A 23,865-nucleotide genomic window follows, 5' to 3' on the forward strand; every position below is an offset into this window, starting at 1 on the left:
GTATCTGACTTTACAATATTTAGGCTCTAGACGTTTAGATATACTAACAGTACCACAAAAGTAAAATTAATCATTGTTATGCATTTCTGTAATGCAGTCGAACAAAGCTAAAAATATCAACTTAAAATTTAGCAAAATTATCAGGATTGATATCAATTTTGTTAGCTGACTCTGAGATCGTAGCCTCAGTACTGGATCTGCAAATGAGCATGACTTTCTGAGAGACTTGATTAAAATTAAAAGACTTGTATTAAAATTCATAAATATCTCACTGAAATCAAACACCTTTTGTTGTTAAACACAAGTTTACAAGTGCTTTGATATGCATCATTTGATTTACAAGATATATTTGACAGGCAGGATTTCCACTTCACACAAGTGAGTTAATTTTCTGTGCTTCAAACTTCTTTGTCTTTTGTAAACTTCGATAACTGTCTAAGCTATTAACCAGTTCTAACAAAGCCAGAATCCAGTCTTTCCCATCCAGCTGGTTCATTATACTGTATCACAGTATCAACAATGATCAACTTAATGATTTGTGCAGTGACTCAATTATCAACAAATTAACTTGAGGAAGGAGGAATTTCCAGTGAGAGAATCCTTCTGAAACACAACTAAATGTAAGACCTCTTACAAAGAAATGGGTACTTTTAACATACTTTTAAAACAAAAGTCAAATGAATGGATGGTCTGCTGGACTCTTTTCTTTCCAAGAGATTATATGTAAGAATACACACATTCAGACTTGGAATGCACATTAGACCATTCAGGTATGACCTAAATCAAATCCCTTCTGTTTCTACAGTGAAAGTGAGAAATAGATTTAAGGGACTAGATCTGACAGAGTGCCTGATGAATTATGGACAGATGTTCATGACATTGTACAGGAGACAGGAATCAAGACCATCCCCAAGAAAAAGAAATGCAAAAGAGCAAAATGGCTGTCTGAGGAGGCCTTGCAAATACCTGTGAAAAGAAGAGAAGCAAAAGGCAAAGGAGAAAAGGAAAGATATAAGCATCTGAATGCAGAGTTCCAAAGAATAGCAAAGAGAGATAAGAAAGCCTTCCTCAGTGATCAGTGAAAAGAAAGAGAGGAAAACAATAAAATGGGAAAGACTAGAGAACTCTTGAAGAAAATTTGATACCAAGGGAACATTTCATGCAAAGATGGGCTCAATAAAGGACTTTTTTTTGTAACTCAAGAAATGGTATGGACGTAACAGAAGCAGAAGATATTAAGAAGAGGTGACAAGAATACACAGAAGAACTGTACAAAAGAGCTTCATGACCCAGATAATCACGATGGTGTGATCACTCACCTAGAGCCAGAAATCCTGGAACATGAAGTCAAGTGGGCCTTAGGAAGCATCACTACAAACAAAGATAGTGGAGGAGATAGAATTCCAGTTGAGCTATTTCAAATCCTAAAAAATGATGCTGTGAAAGTGCTGCACTCAGTATGCCAGCAAATTTGGAAAACTCGGCAGTGGCCACATAACTGGAAAAGGTCAGTTTTCATTCCAATCCCAAAGAAAGACAATACCAAAGAATGCTCAAACTACTGCACAATTGCACTCATCTCACACACTGGTAAAGTAATGCTCAAAATTCTCCAAGCCAGGCCTCAACAATACATGAGCCAAGAACTTCTAGATGTTCAAGCTGGTTTTAGAAAAGGCAGAGGAACCAGAGATCAAATGGCCAACATCCAGTGAATCATCGAAAAAGCAAAAGAGTTCTAGGAAAACATCTATTTCTGCTTTATTGACTATGCCAAAGCCTTCACTGTGTGGATCACAATAAACTCTGGAAGATTCTAAAAGAGATGGGAATACCAGACCACCTGACCTGCCTCTTGAGAAATCTGTATGCAGATCAGGAAGGAACAGTTAGAACTGGACATGAAACAGCAGACTGGTTCCAAATAGGAAAAGGAGTACGTCAAGGCTGTATATTGTCACCCTGCTTATTTAACTTATATGCAGAGTACATCATGAGAAACATTGGGCTGGAGGAAGCACAAGCTGGAATCAAGATTGCCGGGAGAAATATCAATAACCTCAGATATGCAGATGACACCACCCTTATGGCAGAAAGTAAAGAAGAACTAAAGAGCCGCTTGATGAGAGTGAAAGAGGAGAGTGAAAAAGTTGACTTAAAACTCAACATTCAGAAAACGGAAGATCATGTCATCTGGTCCCATCACTTCATGGGAAATAGATGGGGAAACAGTGGAAACAGTGACAGACTTTATTTTGGGGGCTCCAAAATCACTGCAGATGGTGATTGCAGCCATGAAATTAAAATATCCTTCCTCCTTGGAAGAAAAGTTATGACCAACCTAGACAGCACTTTAAAAAGCAGAGACATTACTTTGCCAACAAAGGTCTGTCTAGTCAAGGCTATGGTTTTTCCAGTGGTCCTGTATGGATGTGAGAGTTGGACTATAAAGAAAGCTGAGTGCCAAAGAATTGATGTTTTTGAACTGTGGTGTTGGAGAAGATTCTTGAGAGTCCCTTGGACTGCAAGGAGATCCAACCAGTCCATCCCAAAGAGATCAGTCCTGAGTGTTCATTGCAAAGACTGATGTTGAAGCTGAAACTCCAATACTTTGGCCACCTGAAACAAAGAGCTGACTCATTTGAAAAGACCCTGATGTTGGGAAAGATTGAAGGCAGGAGGAGAAGGGGACGACAGAGGAAGAGATGGTTGGATAGCATCACCGACTCAATGGACATGAGTTTGAGTAAACTCCTGAAGCTGGTGATGGACAGGGAGGCCTGGGGTGGTCGCAGAGTCGGACATGACTGAGTGACTGAACTGAACTGACACACATTCAAAAGACATACCAATAAAGAAAGAATGCTCTTTAATACTAGGAGACATTTAGGAGTCAATCTTCTCTGAGAAAATATTAATCTAAAATGATTACAGTTTATTTAATAGGTAAAAATAGGCCAAACTATACATGAAATAATTCATTTCTCTAACTGAAATAGACTTTGGAGTTCTACCAAATGGTTTCCATGCAATTCAAGTAACTACTTTCATTCTAAAACATAAAAAAAAGAACCTACTATAACATTATTTAACTATAGAGGAGGATAAATACTGTTAATAATTAGAAAAACAGAGCTACTATTAATAAGTTTAACATTCAGCCCTCTTTGAATAAAATTTCTGTGTTTAAATGTTAAGTAAAAACATGCAACATTTAGTAACAGCAAGAATGGGTAAAGCTTCTTTGGTGATAATATTAAAGATATATTTTATAACTTAAGTACTTTGATTTATCCAGATGTTGCTATTTTAGATTGGAATGATTATTTCACTGACTGAAGAAAACATTACTGACCTAGCTATCTCATTTCATTCAAATTTCCACTTTTACATTAATTTCCAAGTTTACATATGTTGTTCTTTGTTTAAAAGTAAAATAAAATGAAACACATGTCTAAATTAGTACAGACCTAAATGTTAAAAACTTTAACACAATAGATTAAAACAAATTTGATTTTTCCTCCTTTCCTCTGTTTGACACCCTTAAAACAACACTATATTTGTTGATGATTTTTCGGTCTGTCCTATTAAAATTCATAAATATTTCAAAGAATATATGGAAAAAACTAAATTTTAAAGAATAAAGTAAATACAGACTCTACATGTTGGCTTATAATGTTAAATATGGTACGTGAATCTTCATAGTTCTTGTCATCTCATGGCAAAATACATATATATGTAAAATTCATTTACACATATAATTTGCTAAAATAAAAGCACAAGTCCGTTCCTTTTTCACCAAAATGTGCTAAAACTGTAAAATACATTTTGTTTGTCCACTACTAAAACCACAGATAAGTAATTCTCTGGTGATCCAGTGGTTAGACTCCACGATCTCTCACTGCCAAGGGTCCAGGTTCAGTCCCTGATAGGGGAACCAAGATCCCTTAAGTGAAACAGTTCACAGCAAAACCAAACAAACAAAAAGCAATCCACACATATATTCCACTAAAAAGTATGGTCTCTATATAAATTACACATACTTAGCTATCGGGTTTAAAACAAAAAAGAATTTTCTTCTAAACATTGATTCTCCAAATATTAAAGATAATAATCTGATGATTCAATAGAATGGATATAAATATATTTAAATTTAAAACTAAATTTTAAAGATTAAATTCATCACAATCTTAGCTTGAGAAAGTAATCTGCATTTTAAAATACAGTGTAACTCAATTAAAAAATGGCCAGACCTGAACTTCCAAAAAATATATATAGATGGCCAACAGGCACAAGAAAAGATGTTTAACATCACTAATCATCAGGGAAATGCAAATTAAAACTACAGTGAAACATCACTTCACACCTGTCAAAAGGGCTATCATCAAAAAGACCAAAAATAACAAATGTTGGAGAGGATGTGAAGAAAAAGGAACCTTTGTACACTGTTAATGTGAATGTAAATTGGTGTAGCCACTGTGGAAAACAGCAGAGGTTCCTCAAAAAACTAGCAATTTCCTTCATGGGTATATATTCAAAAAAAAATGAAAATGCTAATTCAAAAAAATAAATGCATCCCAAGGTTCAAAGCAGCATTATTTATAACAGCCAAGATATGGATGCAACCCAAGTGTCCAACAATAGATGAATGGGTAACAAAGACATGGTGTGTGTGTGTATATATACACACATACAAAGACACACACACACACACACAGTGGAATGATATTCAGCTATACAAAAGAATGCATTTTTTTTCTATTTGCAACAACATGGATAGACTTGAGTGATATTACTAAGTAAAATAAGTCAGAGAAAGATAAATACTATGTATGTTATTAATTATATAAGGATAAATACTATGTATGTTATTAGTTATATAAGGAATCTAAAACATTAATGAATGTAACAAAAAAGAAACAGACTCACAGATATAGAAAACTAGTGGTTACCTGTGGGAAGAGGGGTGGGGGGGAGGGGGATGAGCAAGACTGAGGCAGGGAGTTAAGTACAAGCTACTATGTATAAAATAAATAAGCTACAAGGGAATAATGCACACCATGTGGAATATAGACAGTATTTTATAAGAGCTTTAAAATGGAGTATAATCTAAAGAAACTGTGAAGCACTGTTTTGTCACTTGAAACTAAGAATAATATAAATCAACTATAACCCAATTAGGGGCTTCCTAGGTGGCACTAGTGGTAAAGAAGCCACCTGCTAATGCAGGAGACATTAAAAGATACGAGTTCAATCCCTGGGTCAGGAAAATCCCTTGAAGGAGGGCATGGCAACTCACTCCAGTATTCTTGCCTGGAGAATCCCATGGACAGAGAAGCCTGACAGGCTACAGTCCACAGGGTCACAAACAGTCAGACACAACTGAAGTGACTTAGCATGCATGCACACCCCCAATTAAACAAACACACTGTAATGTAACTTTTAATTATATACCACTTAATACATATCATTTAATTCCTTCCTGGAGAAGGAAATGGCAACCCACTCCAGTACTCTTGCCTGGAAAATACTATGGACAGAGGAGCCTGATAGGCTACATACAGTCCATGGGTTCAGATCGCAAACAGTCGCACACGACTGAGCAACTTCATATTAACATAACTTTTAATACTAAGTGGGTAAAGAATCTGCCTACAGAGCAGAAGACACAGGTTCAATCCCTGGGTTGGAAAGATCCCCTGGAGGGGGAAATGGCAACTCACTCTAATGTTCTTGTGGCTTCCCTGGTGGCTCAGAATAATAAAGAATTATTATTGGTAAAGAATCTGTAATTTGCTATTGGTAAAGAATTACCAATTATTAATGGTAAAAAACTTGCACCGCAGGAGACCCAGAGTTTTATTACTGGGTCGGGAAGATCCCCTGGAGAAGGGCATGGCATCTCACTCCAGTATTCTTGCCTGGAGAATTCCAGAGACAGAGGGGCCTGGCGGGCTACAGTCCACGGGGTCTCAAGGAGTGGGACATGACTGGGCAAGTAACACTATCACTTTCTAGATTAATAACCCAATACTTCAAACATACACTAAATTTGAACAATTAATGTTTCAAACAGGGAAAACTACACATATTCAAATTCAAAACATACATACTTCTTGATGAAACCAGATATAAGAATATAATCACATACTTCTCACAAAAAAAAATAGTATGCTTTGATTTACATGACATCTGCAATAATGAAATATTATACAGCAAATAATTAAGTTTCCTCTGTAGCATGGAACAAAAAGAAATCTACAATAATCATTAGAAAAAAAGTCTCAATTATCCAAAAATAATTTATCCAACAATTACAATTCAAGAGCAGTGGGATGAGAAAACGAAAAAGGTAAGAGCTGAAAGAATATCTAAATAATTAAAATAAATGTCACAAAGGCCACGATTCATATGAGGATACTCTTCTTACATATATGTTTCTACACTTGGCATAATTCCAGTTAATATCAAAAATCTTAAAGGATAAGAAACCACAATTACAAGGGAAAGGAGTGGCAAGAGGTATGAACAACTGCAGCTGCCCTAGCTCATCGAAATTATAACACCATAATGACAAATCTAGATGGAAAAACATGAATTTTGTTAAATATGCTCAGTCATGAAATTAAGAGACACTTGCTCCTTGGAAGAAAATGACAAGCCTAGACAGCATATTAAAAAGCAGGAATAAAAAAATAAAAAGCAGAGACATCACTTTGCTGACAAAGGTCCCCACAGTCAAAGCCATGGTTTTTCCAGTAGTCATGTACGGATGTGGGAGTTGGACCATAAAGAAGGCTGAGTGCCAAAGAATGGACACTTTTGGATTGTGGTGCTGGAGAAGACTCTTGAGAGTCCCTTGGACAGCAAGGAGATCAAACCAGTCAATCCTAAAGGAAATCAACCCTGAATATTCATTGGAAGGACTGATGCTTCAAAGTATTGAAGCTCCAAAGTATTGAAGCTGATGTGAAGAGCCGACTGATTGGAAAAGACCCTGATGCTGGAAAAGACTGAAGGCAGGAGGTGAAGGGGGCCACAGGATGAGATCGTTGGATGACATCACTGACTCAGAGAGTCTGGGCAAGCTCTGGGAGACAGTGAAGGACAGAGAAGCCTGGCATGCTGCAGTCCATAGGGTCTCAAAGAGTCAGACTCAACTCAGTGACTGAACAACAACAACAATCCTCAGTCAAAAGGTTATCTTCAATAAAATCTTGGTCCTTAAAACCGTATGCTTCCATTATTCAAAAAAACCACTTACCTGGAAATACATCGTGATGACACTTTGCATAAGATCACTGTATTTGCTTCAGTAAACAATGAAATTATTAGTTTTCTGATGCAGTTAAAAAATTGAAAATATCAACATACATCACTGCATTAAAACATACCCTATATGCTTCCTTAAAAGGTATACCTTAAAAGGTATATATATTCCTTAAAAGGTATACCTCTCAGAAGACAACATAATAAAAGGCAGAAAGGATATTCTTATATTTGTAAAAGCTATCAACAGATGTAACATTTTTAACCTAAACCTCCCCTAGAGTCCTCCACTCCACAAAAAACCTACCACCATCATGACTACACTTTCATATTTCCCTTTATTCACTCCATTTATTCTCTATAAATGTTATGAAGGGGAGTAAGGGGAATGGGAGAGGAGGAAATAGAAGACTTTTCGTAGCCACTGTCAGTAATTGTCAACAACATAATCTCCGTTTCGGTTAATGGGAAAGGGACTGTTCAATTAGATTATGTTTAAACTAAAAGCCTATTCATTATTCCTCACATAATCTTTAAAAACAAAAACAAAAAACACATCTGGCTTGCTATAGAAGAAAAAAGTAGCCTTTATGACAGGAAATGCATTGCCAAAAATATACTGCTTTCTCTTATTTTAGTTATAAAAATTGCTGCAACAAGGGAAGCAAATTGGACATATGTAATTTAAAAAACCACTAGGAATGACTCACTTGAAATAATGCTGTTTCCCAAAATGTGCTCCCTGATATGCCAGTCCCTGAAGAGAAGGCTCTATAGTCCAGTAAGTTTGGAAAGCTCTTCTGGTTGGGAGGTTCACCACACACTATTAAACGCTATAAAGGCTGTGAGAAGACTCAAAATAAATAAACATTTCGCCCAGCATAAGACAAACTGTTTTGATTTCAAAATCTGTTTTTCTTATTTACCTGTTTTCTTTAAGTGTGCCTATCAACATCCCAAGATATTAAAAATTCCACCGAATACTTTATAGTATACAGTATGTGCTTAGTCGCTCAGTTGTGTATGACTCTTCGCAACCCTTTGGACTGGAGCCCGCGAGGCTACCTGTCCATGGGATTCTCCAGGCAAGAACACTGGAGTGCACTGTCATTTCCTTCTCCAGGGGATAGTATATATTATAGTTAACTCATGCTAAATAGAGAAGATATTATAGATGCTTCTAGCAAGTATCATCATCAATCCAGAAAAAAAAAATACAAACAAGAGGATAGTTACTACAGTAAAAACAAACAAAAAAAAATGTGGAAATGAGAGCAGAAGAAGCTACTGGTTCAATTCTGGTGAATTAAAAAAAAAAAAAAGTCGAGCTCACCACGGCAATCCAAGCATCTAACAAAAATAAATGTGCCACAAGGGGGAGCTATTCCCCATCATATCTAGTATATCCTTCCAAAGTAAAACATGTACCAGGTAATAACATTTAATCAATATTTTATTTCAAAAATATCCTTATAACTAAAGTAAGAATAAAACTGTTATTCTTTATTATTTAAATTAGTACAATAAAGGAAAAAGTCTCCGTTCTCAATTCAAACATCTGATACCTGCCACCTGCTGCAGCAGATCAGGTCAAACACTTAAACTGTATATGTCAAGCACAACTGGTCAAAATGAAAAGTCAGTACAAACGAAGGCAATGGTCAAAGATGCCATGCTGAATCATTTTCATTGGCCTAGCACGATGAATGAATGACCCCAGATGAATCCAATAACTGTTAGTTTTCTCCCCTCATTTTGCAGAGCCAAGGCTAAGATTCAAATCAGATTTAATAACTGTTGACTTCCAGATGTCCAAGCTGGTTTTAGGATAGGCAGAGGAACCAGAGATCAAATTGCCAACATCTGCTGGATCATCAAAAAACCAAGAGAGTTCCAGAAGACCATCTATTTCTGCTTTATCAACTATGCCAAAGGCTTTGACTCTGTGGATCACAATAAATTGTGGAAAATTCTGAAAGAGATGGGAATACCAGACCACCTGACGTGCCTCTTGAGAAACCTGTATGCAGGTCAGGAAGCAACAGTTAGAACTGGATATGGAACAACAGATTGGTTCCAAATAGGAAAAGGAGTACGTCAAGGCTGTATATTGTCCCCTGTATATTTAACTTATATGCAGAGTACATCATGAGAAACGCTGGGCTGGAAGAAGCACAAGCTGGAATCAAGATTGCCGGGAGAAATATCAATAACCTCAGATATGCAGATGACACCACCCTTATGGCAGAAAGTGAAGAAGAACTAAAGTGAAAAGAGGAGAGTGAAAAAGTTGGCTTAACGCTCAACATTCAGAAAACTAAGATCAGGTCATCCAGTCCCATCACTTCATGGCAAATAGATGGGGTAACAGGGGAAACAGTGACAGACTTTATTTTGTAGGCTCCAAAATCACTGCAGATGGTGACTGCAGCCACGAAATTAAAAGATGCTTGCTCCTTGGAAGAAAAGTTATGACCAACCTAGATAGCATATTAAAAAGCAGAGACATTACTTTGCCAACAAAGGTCTGTCTACTCAAGCTATGGTTTTTCCAGTAGTCATGTATGGATGTGAGAGTTGGACTATAAAGAAGCTGAGCGCCGAAGAATTGATGCTTTGGACTGTGGTGTTGGAGATGACTCTTGAGAGTCCCTTGGACTGCGAAGAGATCCATCCAGCCCATTCTAAAGGAAATCGGTCATGAGTGTTCACTGGAAGGACTGATGCTGAAGCTGAAACTCCAATACGTCGGCCACCTGATGCGAAGAGCTAACTCATTTGAAAAGACCCTGATGCTGTGAAAGATTGAAGGCGAGAGGAGAAGGGGATGATATGAGATGGTTGGATGGCATCACTGACTCAATGGACATGAGTTTGAGTAAACTCCGGGAGCTGGTGATGGACAAGGAAGCCTGGTGTGCTACAGTCCATGGGGTTGCAAAGAGTTGGACATGACTGAGCAACTGAACTGAACTCGCTATTAAAATATTGGTAGATTTAATCATGAGTTAACACTTGCTGTAAGTTATCTGTCTGCAGTAACTCAGAACCAGGTTTCAGTCAGTTCAGTTCAGTCACTCAGTCATGTCCAACTCTCTACGACCCCATGAATCACAGCATGCCAGGCCTCCCTGTCCATCACCATCTTCCGGAGTTCACTCAAACTCATGTCCATTGAGTCGGTGATGCCATCCAGCCATCTCATCCTCTGTCGTCCCCTTCTCCTCCTGCCCAGAACCAGGTTTGAGGGAGGGAAAAAGGTGACTGGAGGATAACTGCCCCAGTTTTCATATTCTCACAGTAGCAAGTTCTTACTACGGCATTTGGAATGCACACTGATTAAATACTGTGTGTCAAGACAGAAATCTCAATTATTCCTTGACAGATAAAAATATTGTCTTACTTGCCTTTCTGTTCTCCTACCATGAAAGACAAGAGAATGTTAAATGCCCAAATGACTATTTGACCAAAATAGAGATGGTAGACCAAGACAGATGTGAAAAAGTGAAAGTGTTAGCCACTCAGTCGTGTCTCACTCTTTGTGACCCCACAGACTGTAGCCCTCCAGGCTACTCACCGTTGAATTCTCCAGTCAAGAATACTGGAGTAGGCAGCCATTCCCTTCTTTAGGGGATCTTTTTGACCCAGGCATCAAACCCGGGTCCTCCTGCATTGCAGGCAGATTCTCTACTGCCTGAGACACAAGGGAAGCCCGAGAGAAATGTGGATGACTGCACATGGCCAAAATCTCTTCCCAAGCATGTAACTCACTTCTGAGCAACGTGACTGTGCCACTCCCACTATCAAGAAGGGAATCTGGGTTTGGCCTCATGACTTCCTTTGGCCAGTGGGACATTAAAGCAAACACAAAACAAGCAGAGACTCACTCTTTCTGCTCTATAAATTCTGCAGCTAACACCATGGGTACAAGCCCAAGTTAACTTGCAAGAAGATGAGAAAAACGCGATCATTACCCCAACTGACACTGCATCAAACCACCAGACATATAAGCAAGATCTCCTAAGAACAACTGATCTGAAAACCACAAGACATGAATGAAGCTATCCAGCCACCAGTCAAGCTGACAGAGACTTTCCAGAGAGGCCAACAAATTGTGAGGAATACCTTTAAGCCACTTAGTTTTGAGGCTTTTTGATTTGATCTGTGGCAAAATATCTGATATAGATAGGTTACAAGCTTTCCCAAAAAATCCATTTTTATTCTCAAACAGAATTTTATCATAAGGTTTGACTGATATTATATCACTAACTTCAGAGTCACAACATCAGAAAAACGACATAACCTATAAGACAATACATAATTCCACCATATTTTCAAATTTTTCAGGCAATCTGCAGGGATATAGATGAAGATGAAAAACAGAATTATACAAGTAAAAAGAATTCCAAAATCATTGACCAAAGAACAGGATGTCTTGTGCCTTGATCCGTTTTGGCAGTGCCGTGTATCTGTGTGTGTACACAGATATACACTGATACATACACCAAAAAAATCTTTAAATTAACATGATTCAAGGATAAAGGCTAAACAGATATAAAAATGAAGTTCTGTGAAAACTACAGAGTAATATTACAAAGATAAACCTTATCACTATAAAGATCATAGAAATAGCTACATCTTACTTATATTGTCATCATTTAGTGTCTACAGATATAGGGCAAATGATTTTGGCTGCTCTGATTTTCATTAAACAAATATTCAGAAAACTAGTCTGCAGAAAACAACTTCCTCAGTCTTCTAAGCTCTTAAAAAAACAAAGAATCTGGTTTGGAGAAACATCAAATGAGCAGCTCAGGAAAGCTTTTCGCTAGATACTCTTTCTGACACCATGGGAATGGCTGGATCTGGAGGACCATGGGGTAAAGGCACACGGACCTTGCACAGGCAATTTCCTGCCACCACATCGAAAGCTAAAGAGGGAAAAGCAGTCCCTGTAGCTAGCGAATCACACAGATACAGGGCCAGAGACACAACCGGTAACAAAGGATGCAGCTGTATGTGGTATCCAAGAACTCTAACAGGTAATGGCAATCAGGGTAGGTGGCTCTACAAGGACTTCAGACTCACTACCTAGTCACACACCGGCCTGATTAACAAGTCCCAGCAAAATATTGTATTTAACAACATAAGTATGGTTTCGTGTTGTATGTATTACACAAGTTAGGATGAAAATGCTTATCATTTAATAAATATCAAGTAATAAAAATTAATACTTCCTAACCTTAAAATCTATCTTAAAAGCAAATAAACGTATTGTGACATTTAAAAGATGACTGAAATAACTTGCACTGTATGGCAATAGAAAGTTTATGATACAGTGGAAACAAATTACACTGGAAGCCAAAAGGTCTACCATAAAACCTAGCACTTAGCAGACATAAAATAAATGAAAAACAAATCAATGATCTAATACCAAAGGTTTCTGGGCAATTATTTCTTCTCTGTCCTCATTGCTAAAATTAAATGGTAACGGAGATTAAATGGGTTATTACATATAAAGTACTTAAAACAGTTCCTGGTAGTCAACAGGCAATACTCAATAAATAGCAGACACTAGTACTAGATGCCAGTCTACTAACCATTCTGAAATTTATAAAATGACAGAGCAAGTGCCCAATGCTCTACAGCTCCCTTTCAGCTCCAAAAAATATTTAAACTCAAATTCTCCCACAGTTAGTAGCCCCCCCAACACACACATATTAAAATGTTAAATATAAGCACATTATCCAGACTTCAATCTATGATAGAATACACACCAAACATACTGTTTGGGGTGGGGAGGTGGGTATGTGTGGGTGTGACTGAATGTCCAGACTATCATTTAAAGTGGAAACTATAACATGAACAGATATTAAACAAACACAAAAAAAGATACACACTCAAAATAAGGAAAAAGGTCCTCCTGGGTGAAGGTTAAGGAGACGGTGTTCTACTTCTGGCACTGCTGCCAACCGTAAAACCTGAAATGACTCCTGTCTGTGCTTGTTTAACTTGACAAAGATTGGGACAGAGGATCACTAAGATCTCTCTGAAACTTTCTTCACTTTCTTTCCTCTTTTCAAACCAGAATATCAATTATTACTTAGAATACCAGAAACTTTAGCACAGATAAACATGAAAATTGCTGATCTTCGGCCTAAGCAGTCTCTGATCTGAGAATGAATAATAATGCACCAGCCTTCAGATGGGCCTACATTCACTTCTAAAAGCCAGTGGACTGGATTCTGCCTCTGCTTTCTAAAATAATGCATATTCAGGAATTCTCTGGCAGTCCAATGGTTAGCATTCCATTCTTTCACTGTTCAGTCCTAGTCAGGGAACTAAGATCCCACAAGTTGCATGATGCAGCCAAAATAAATAAATTAATTTAAAATAATGTATATTCTACAATGAGAAGGGTAGGAAATAGAAATTAGCTCAATATATGCACTGATATGCTCATATTCTCACATAATCACATATTTAACTAATGATTCCTTTGTACCACAATATATTGAATATCCAACATTTATTTAGCACCTTCCATATGATGAATCCAATGCTAAGCACTTTTAAAGCACTATTTCATAAAGCAAGAAGACAATTTTAAGTGATGTTCAGGCAATAGAACTATTGTATGGACTGGAATAATAAATAGGTAAACTCATTTCACTCCCAAAATAAATCCAAGGAATAAAGGACAACAGAATCTTAATTATTTCACTATCTTTAAGAAAAGACAGACAAATAGAAGCTGAAATTTAAACTCTAGTGTTCACATCAAGAGAGTAATTTATTTTTAATATCCCCGAGAGGTTTCATTATATCCTTACCTTTTTTTATTGCAAACCTGTAAGAAAATGATGATCAAAGAACATAATAAACTTGTCTAAAACATATAATTTAAAGTTTAAAAAAAACCACACAACTAAAACCTCTTACCTGAGCATGAAAATTGGACATAGTCGTTGTCTCTATATCCTTCTTTCCCAATATCTCCATTTTCACTGGTGAATTGGGAAAATTAAATGAAAAGTAGTCTAAAAAATCAGGTAAATAAGTAGCTGCCCCATGAACAATACCCATTACATAGAAAGCTGCAGAGTTCTCATTTTCACTGAACACCAGATCCACAAACTCTTCTGCAAACCTCTCCATCTCCACAGGAGACAGATGGGAGAGTTCATTGCTGTAGGCATGGATAACTGATGCACCTCCGTTAGGCTGGTGCTCAATATGAATGAGCTGTTTGAACTGCAAAGTGTCCAGCCTTCTGAGGTTGTTCTGAACCCGTGGCTCCTTTAATGAGACAAATGGAAACTCACTGTTTTCTGGAATTTTGGAATCGTAACTCTTGGTATCCAAACTCTTTCCACTGTAATCCTTTATGTTATCATTTAGGATACCTCTGGCTTCTTGATCTTCAACATCAGACAGCAATCCTGAGCAGATAGTTTGAATAGATTTGCTATACATTTTTGGACGCTTCCGTTTTTCATTCTCTTTGTGTTTCTTTTTCTTTTTCTTCTTTACCTTCTTAATTTGTAAGTCTTCTACACTTGTTTTTGGTTTCTCCTTCCCACCTGTGGGGAAAATTTTATTTGAAAGTACTCATTTTAGTTTCTTTAAATATCATGCTTCAGGAACTGTTTTATAACAAATAAGCAAAGTTTACACAAAATGAAGTTTATATTTGGGACTTGTTTTACGCAGTATTGATAATCATAATTTAGTCAGACTCTTTCCCTCTCTCCACACACATAGGCACACATACACGAAGAGGAAGGCTTAAGACAGTTATGCTTACAGTGAGTGGTACCATTCTAACATGAAGTAGATGCTCAATCAGTATTTAATGAAGTAATGAAATTAATGTTTTAGAAATCATAAGTCTTCAAATTTTAAATAAAAATCAGAAATGGAAAGCTGAACAAAAGCCAATGTGAACAATGAATGCCCTGCATTTAGGACATGAGACATTTTCCATTGATATGTATCTTTTTTACTTTAAGTTCTTAAAAATTACATACAGGTGTCAAGATTTACAAATCAGCAAAGGAGAAAAACACTTGCACAGTATATGAGCAACGAACACAGAAATTCCTTAGCTCTTTACCATACTTCCTTCTCCGTAAACTACTCTTTAATCTAAAACGGGCTATTCTAGATCTACTAGAGTCTACAAAATTCCCAGTGAAAACCCAGCAAGATACCATAAGAGATGACAAAATCAGAATAATTTCTCATGTCCTAAGTACAAATGATATCCATGTACTGGTAAAGAGAAAAATTAAAGAAAAGAAAAAGAAATGGGTCAATAATAAGTTTATATATTAATGAACCTCTGTAACCAAAGGTAAGTAGACACTAGGCTCAAAAATTTAGAAATCCAAAGAATAAAAGATTAATCTACAGTGGCTATACAGCTATAGAATCTAAGTGTACATATTAAATATAATATTATCGCAGTATATTTCTAGACAGTAAAAAACACAGAAAAGAACAAATATCCTCACAAGAAAATATTATGGTTCCTAAGACAAAATAAAAAAGTTACTAAGATGACAATTGAGAAAAAAAAAGGATTTACTGTTTCCGTCTGTTATTTCACTTTTAAAGATACCCAGTCATGAATTAAATCTTCACAACCTGCTTCCTTCTCTAAATTTTTCAGTCTTCACATACCTCTAGTATTCTTTTCTGTCTCTGGTGAATGAGATGTCCTGCCTACTTTCCAAAAACAAGTCCCTCTCACCAACTCCCAAACTCTTGCTTAAAGTTCTCTCCTCTTCCTTTGACCATCAAACTTCTCATAAAGAACCACTATATCCACCAACGTCTTATCTTCATTACATGACTATTTCTATCCTTTAAAATTCTGGGTCTGTTTCCAGTCTACTCAAACTTACCATCCCAGATTGTTCAAATATCAAATCCAATGATATTCTCTCAAATCATTTTTCCTGATCTCTCCAAGGTTCTATGTAATTACCCACCTCATCCTTGATTATTTTTAACTTCCATGATACTACTATGCCTTAGCTTCTGATCTAAAAGCCTCATGACTAACTCTCCTCCTTAATGCTAGAGCCATAACACTAATTCTGTAAGTTTTATATATTGTTTTGATCATGTTCATCCCTTGATTCAACTGTTTTCAAGGGTTCAGTCAGTTTTTCACCATATCCTAACCTTGAAACAAAAAGCATAAAAATTCTCTCAAGTTCACAGCAATTCTTAAAAATGGAAAGTTTAATGTTAATAATTAACCATCTCTTCTGAAAATTCATGAGTATGAAATGAAGGCCAAACTGGTATCACTGTGAAAAGCAAAATGAAAAATATGATAACATTATTGATTGCACAAGTTTGCAAATTCATAAAATGCAAAGTGTTAATTTTCTCAAGAGTCTACATGTAAGTAAGTTAAAAATATACTAATAAATTCATACTTGCTACCCAGGTATAAATGATCAAAACATCAGATTCAGTTAATATCGCAGGAACAAAATTAGTAATAAAAAGTTAAAATAGGGAGTTAATCAAAATGAAAGATAAAAAGAAGTTTATATATGTAAGTGAAATCCAAATGAGTCAAGGAAAAAAGACAGTAGTGAATTAGAAAAGAACTTAAAAAAAATAAAATCAATAATGAAAAAAAAACAGAACTTAAAACAGTTTAATTGTTCTAGGTATAATTAATAACTAAACTGGAAATAAATGTAAAATTGCACAAATTAAATAGCTTGCCAATACGAGCAGAATTTCATTTGAATGAAAATATATTACATTTATACCTAATACATTTTTTAAAAGACAGAAAATATTCAGAATACATGTTATATTAAAACAGGTATAATAGTTCATTTCTGTTGTAGTATGATAGTCAGAAACTGAGAAACACTAGCTAATAACAAATTAGTCAAAAGATTATTATACTGAAAATCAAATAATTAAACTTACATGACAAATTATAATTAAATATTAAAGTGAGCACCATGAGCAGAAGAGAGTTAACACAAAATGCCTGAGAGTGCTATCCTTGGAAAGGCCTGCTTGCAAGGTTGGCCCTTGGCTGGCACCTGAGAACTTGTATTTTGGGAAGATTAAAACTGTTCTCTGATAAAAGTGGCTCATTGTTTCTGCAAATAATATGGTTTACACTGAACACCTGTTTTCCTTCTGGGAGCCTTCGATTCTGCTACAACTAGATGGGGGTGCCTACGTGACCAGTTCCCAACAGAAACCTTAATTACTGAGTTTCTAATGAGCTTCCAGGTAGACAACATTTCATATATGTTGTCACAATTCACTGCTGGAAGAACTAAGTGCATCCTGTGACTCCATTACGAGAGGACTCTTGGAAGCTTGCGCCTCGCTTCCTCCAGAATTTGCCACACGTGCCTTTTGTCCTTACTGATTGTACTTTGTATCCTCTACCATAATAAGTCATAGCCATGAGTACAAATTTATGCTGAGTCCTATGAGTCTTCCTAGCAAATCATCAAATCTGGGGGTAGTCTTTGGGACCCCTCCCCTCCAATGGATACAGATAAAATGCATTCTTTACGTTTAAAACAAATCAAACAGTAGCCTTTACTAGATAGCTTTTTAAGTTTTATATAATCATGCATTTCCTGTCTTGGAATGATGCATGAAATGCAATAGATACACATGTAGGAAATTTTTAAATACTTAAGGCAGAAGACTATTTTGAATATTAATGTTCTTCTCTTATACTAAAAGGTATTTAAAGTACATATTTACTCTAAACTCATAATTCTTCGAACAGAGCCCAATACATCAGAACTGTAGTGTTTTATTAGAGGATCCTGGTAAATACCCGTAACAGAAAGAACTGCTAAGTAATTTGGATCCTCAAAAAGTATAGAAGTGTAGTTGATGGGAGAACCTCCCCTTGAAGATCCATAGACATATGAACAGTAGATCTCAAACACTTATACCCCAGCCCCTCTCCACATGCACAGATAGCCAAACGGAGAATCAGACACAAAGAGAAACGGAGATATACACACAGCCAGAAGAGACACTCTGACAGAGACAGGAAAAAAATCACAAACACAGATAAAAAAGAAAAACCAGTATGTGTTACTAATGGCAAGTTATTTTTTAAAAATCTTTAAAACTTACAAAATCACTAGAATTAATTCCCATTCCTAACCTTAGTATATTTTTAATTTTAATAAAGGTTGCCAGAAACACCGGATCTGATTTCATATTTAATATAGGAAGTAATAGGGGCTTCCCTGGTGGCTCAGAGGTTAAAGCGTCTGCCTCCAGTGCGGGAGACCTGCGTTCGATCCCTGGGTCGGGAAGATCCCCCGGAGAAGGAAATGGTAACCCACTCCAGTATTCTTGCCTGGAGAATCCCATGGACAGAGAACCCTGGTGGGCTACAGTCCACGGGGTCACAAAGAGTCGGACACGACAGAGCAACTTCACTATGGGAAGTAATATACATAATTTCATTATCATACACAGAAACAAAGTAGTAATTAGCTTAGCTATTTTCAGCCTGTGGTCTCTGGGAATGACTTTCCTTTTATGCACAGCAATATTTTCACTCTTCCTTTCAAGAATTACCTACCCATGACCTTTAGTACACTACCAATAACCTTGAACATAGGCTTCTTTTAATGCTCTTTTCACCTGCTCACCATCAAGCTCCTTGATATGCTATAATAACAAAATTTACTCTCAAAAGTAATATACTGGTAACGTCCATGTTCTTATACCTTTATCAATAAAGAACATAAAATGACTGGAACATTTAAGTATATTCAGAAAAAGTAATTGGTAGACATTATAAATTTTAAAAATGTGCTAAATAAGCTTGTTTCAAATTTATTTGTTCCTTTAAACTGTTTCTAATAAAGCAAACTCCTATTTTATCAGTGAAATACATTTATAAGATTTCTCCATTAATAATACCTTTCTGCTATGTATGTAATCAGTATATACCTCTAGTCATACTCGATGCAGTTTTAATGAAAATCTGGAGGAAATAAGACTGGTGTGGAGAAAGAGTTAGCATCTATTTCAGATATTCAAGCGTCATCACCCACTCCATGCCTGTGTCTGCCCTAAGTTACAATGTTAGCATCATCAGAAGGTGAAACTTATAAAGAGAAGAAAAGTTAAAAACCATAAAATGGGCATAAGGCAGTAAAGAATAGCATACTTACTCTCCCAACCTAACTGATTTTCTTGTTGCTTCAGGACACCAATAACAAAGGATGCCTTTCCCTGATCATAACGCTTACTTGGCAAATGGCTGGCCACACAAGCAGGACAAACTGTGCTGAAAATAACAACAGCTAATACTTACTCACTGCTTACCATGGGACAGGCACAATCTCACAAGTTAATCTGTTTTTATTCATTTAATTATCTACATACTACCCGTGGCTCAGCTGGTAAAGAATCCGCCTGCAGTTTGGGAAACCTGGGTTCAATCCCTGGGTTGGGAAGATCCCCTGGAGAAGGGAATGGCTACCCACTCCAGCATTCTGGCCTGGAGAATTCCATGGACTGTATAGACCATGGGGTCGCAGAGTCAGACACAACTGAGCGACTTTCACTTTCACTTTTCTTTTACCCTCCGAGGAGAGAAGTTTTCTCATTGTTTTTAATCACAAGAGCTCATCTTTTGTACATGTAAACAAGAAAGATTCATATCTACTTATTGAATATCTGTGGACTAGGCATTGTACTTGGTACTTCCCCTATACTTAACGTCATTTATCTCCACAACCCTGAAAGGCAGTAATTATTGTTTACCTCCATTTCACAGTAAGTATGTTTTCCTATGCCATCCCAGAGATCAATTTATTTCCAAATCTCTTTTATTCCCCTCTATCATCACTAGGTTTCAGTTTAGCTTAATTATCTCTTAAGCTTTTCATTTATTTCAAAATCAAGGTTACCACTGTATATTACTAGAAAAATCTCCACTTTTTAGGTTATTTAAAATTCTTCTTGCATATGTAATTTCGAGGTTCACATATTTCACATTAATGGTATGCAAGGAATTTAACATTCTACCAAGTCACAGGAATTTACAACACTGACACTCAAACGAATAATAAAATGACTATGTGACTAAAGCAGTTTTAAAAATGACTAAACCAATATGGTAAGGAAAAGAAAACTTTTCAAGTGTTAATCATAAGCTGCTGTACAGCATTAGTGTGATTATATTCAATTCCTGCCTCAGAGGCTTACAATCTATTTGGACAACACATATCACACACACTGGCAAAGAAACAAAACGAAAGGACCACGAGCATTAACCAAGTAGTCACCAACTTTGGCTCTGTCATGTTTCTTCAGGATCCAAAGAATTTTTTAGAAAATAAAGTTCTGACAAGTAGAAAATAAGAGCTTAGCCAAAGTGCACCAAGGAGCATGTGGAAACAGGACAAAGAGTTAAATGAAACCATAGAATCTAAAAGTCTGTGTTACCTTAAATTATGTAATTAACCAGCTATTTCATTGCACCTACAGTGCTATGGACTTCTCTCCCATATGTAGACAGGAAGGCTTATGCACATGTAAATTCAATACGAAATTAATAAAAGTCAACGTGTTATGATCAACAAATTGTTGACTTGATGAGGCAGTTAATGAATTTGCTAGCTATCAAGCAAGCAAATGCCATTGATTCTTCTTACCTTCCTATCTGAGTGAATTTAAAACTATCTATCACAAATTCTCTCTCAAAGAGTTCATATTTATTGATAGGATCTATATTATTACCTAACCATCCACCCCCACATAATAAATAACTTAAACAGTTATAATGAGAAAAAAATAGGAAACAAAAAGAGGATATTCTTAAGCATGCAAGAAACAGACAGTAAAACAGGAAAACTTGTTATTTAGGTCAGAGTAAAATGCTCCCTCTAAACTATGCACAGTGATTATCATCAAACACTGGTAAGATCACTGCCTCTGCCACACCTCTCTATCACGGTAAAAACTGCTTTAGTCTCTTCTTTTAGATTTTCCATAGACCAGCAATGTAAACACAGAATTATATAACCTATTTTTAAATGATTCAAGGAACCTAATAATTACCTTTACTACTTCCAATAACTCACTAAATAAATATACTAAAGACATATTACTATATAGATTAGAGAAGTCCACTATTAACTTTTCATATCTTGACCACAAATGTTTATTCTCAGTAAAATTCAGCACCAAGTAACATTTCTTATTTTAATCACTAAGCCAATAAGTATACTGAACAATGTTAACATCGTACAACTGAAATCACTTAATATAAACTTACTTTTCAGCAAAATCTTTACTTCTCCATTTTCTTTCTTGATCTCATTCATTACTTTATGCTTCTTTTTCTCTCTCTCCTTTTCTTTATCTCTCTCTTTAATTTTGTCTTTGATTTTATCTAAAAGACAAAATAAATACTTCAAAACATTTTACAATTTTATTTCATTCATGAACTACAGTCCAATTTCTCAAGTTACAATACACCAAGGAAATCAGAAAGAAAAAAAGATGTAATTGTTGTTCTAAGTTTTTAGGAAGTATTTTTAAATTTCCTCTCATATATTAAGCACTGGAATATATACATCATAAGCTGTCAAAATGTATCATTACAAATTTTATTCTACAGATTATTCTTCACCTACTTCATTTCCAATACAACATCAGCCTAACTTCAAATCACTTAAAATAATTGGCTAACTTTGATCATGAGAGTAAACTACAGTGGAAAAAGGGCTAGTTTTGAAGTTGGGCATACTGGTTAACATAACACTGGAAAAAATTCTCATTCTCAATGGCCTAATGTGTAAAATAATGAAATGGATGATAAATTTTCATAAGTTACACCCGGGCTAAATGAAGGAAGATATAAAAAAACTACCGAGAGTCTGATATATATATAATATATACATATATACATATATATATACATATATGTGTGTACATATACATGTACATACATACATATATATATAAAAGACTAGATGTTAAGTTTCCTTACCCTTGTATCTTTTAAAAAAGACGACTGACTTGGCTAACTAGTGATACTATGATATCAAAATAAAGCATATACGAAATCAAAGAATCATTGGTTCACATTCTAAAATTCAAACTTTGTTTCTGCAAAATTATTTGATGTCCTTTTAATTCTTGTTTGTTCAATCAAGCTCCTATGCACTCAGCAACAACAATGTAGAGGAGAACTTTAAAATAGTGATGAAGTCCTTGTCCTCAAAAAGCTCACTACGATTACAAAGTTATGACACAAAACTTCACACAAAACTGCAAAACATCCCGCAACAGCCAAGAATATACACCACATATGCCTATGACATAATTTCCTCAAATCCCTTCATACTTCTCTTTCTACAAATACTGGTCTAAATTCAGGTATTAATCATCTAATGTTTATTTAGATTACTGTCTGGATCAGTTTTGTCAAATAGAAATATAATGGTTACCATATAAGTAAATCTACATTTTAGCAGTCATTAGAAACAAAAGGAAACTAGTAAAATTAATTTTAATAATATATTTTTCAACAGGGAACCGACACTAAAAAAATGTTATTGAGATATTTCACATTCTTTTACTCATAGTAAGATTACAAAATTCAGTCTACAGTTTACACTTATGGCACATCTCAATACAAAGTAGCTCAACTTTAACTGTTCAATAGCTATGTGAGACCAGGGGCTACCGTACTGAACCACTCTCTGGACTACTAAAACAGATAATTCCTAAAAAACATTAAATCTATGTACTTAACAAATATTTTGAAATATATTAATTTTAAAAATACAGATTTGAGGACTTTCCTGGTGGCTTATTGGTAAAGAATCCACTTGTCAATTCAGGAGATACAAGTTTGATCCCTCATCTGGGAAGATCCCACACGCCACGGAGCAACTAAGCCCAAGTGCCACAACTATCGAGCCTCTGCTTTAGAGTCTGGGAGTGCAACTGCTGCGCCCTGTGCACCCTAGGGACCGTGCTCTTTAGCAAGAGAAGCCATGGCAATTAGAAGCCTGTGCGCTGCAACTACAGAGCCCGCGCACAGCAACAAAGACCCAACATGGCCAAGAATGAACAAATAAAACTAGTTTTTAAAAAGAATCAATGTCTTTTCCAATGAGTCGGCTTTTTGCATCAGGTGGCCAAAGTATTGGAGCTTCACCTTCAGCATCCGTCCTTCCAGTGAATATTCTGGGTTGATTTCCTTTAGGATTGATTGGTCGGATCTCCTTGCAGTCCAAGGGACTTTGACGAGTCTTCTCCAGCATCACAGTTTGCAAGCATCAATTCTTCAGCACTCAGCCTTCTTTATGGACCAACTCTCACATCCATTTGACTATACAGACATTTGTGGGCAAAGTGATGTCTTTACTTTTTAATACACTAAGTCTGTCATAGTTTTTGTTTTCCTAAGGAGCAAGCGTCTTTTAATTTCATGGCTGCAGTCGCCATCGGCTTTATTTTGGAGCCCAAGAAAATAAAGTCTGTCACTGTTTCCATTATTTCCCCATTTACTTGCCATGAAGTGACAGGACCAGATGCCATGAT

General features: G+C 36.1%; 1 protein-coding gene across 1 annotated transcript in view; it reads right to left on the bottom strand.

Moving 5' to 3' along the window:
* RSBN1L (round spermatid basic protein 1 like) overlaps positions 1-23,865 on the bottom strand; it is a 61,054-nt gene that overhangs the window by 18,241 nt on the left and 18,948 nt on the right. The window contains exons 2-3 of the mRNA XM_052639077.1: positions 21,587-21,703; positions 14,212-14,852 (exon numbers count right to left, since the gene is read on the bottom strand). Of these exons, the coding sequence (XP_052495037.1) occupies positions 14,212-14,852; positions 21,587-21,703 (758 nt within the window). The remainder of the gene's footprint in view (positions 1-14,211; positions 14,853-21,586; positions 21,704-23,865) is intronic.

This window comes from Budorcas taxicolor, chromosome 4, assembly GCF_023091745.1.
Source record: "Budorcas taxicolor isolate Tak-1 chromosome 4, Takin1.1, whole genome shotgun sequence".
In the NCBI taxonomy this organism is placed as follows: domain Eukaryota; kingdom Metazoa; phylum Chordata; class Mammalia; order Artiodactyla; family Bovidae; genus Budorcas; species Budorcas taxicolor.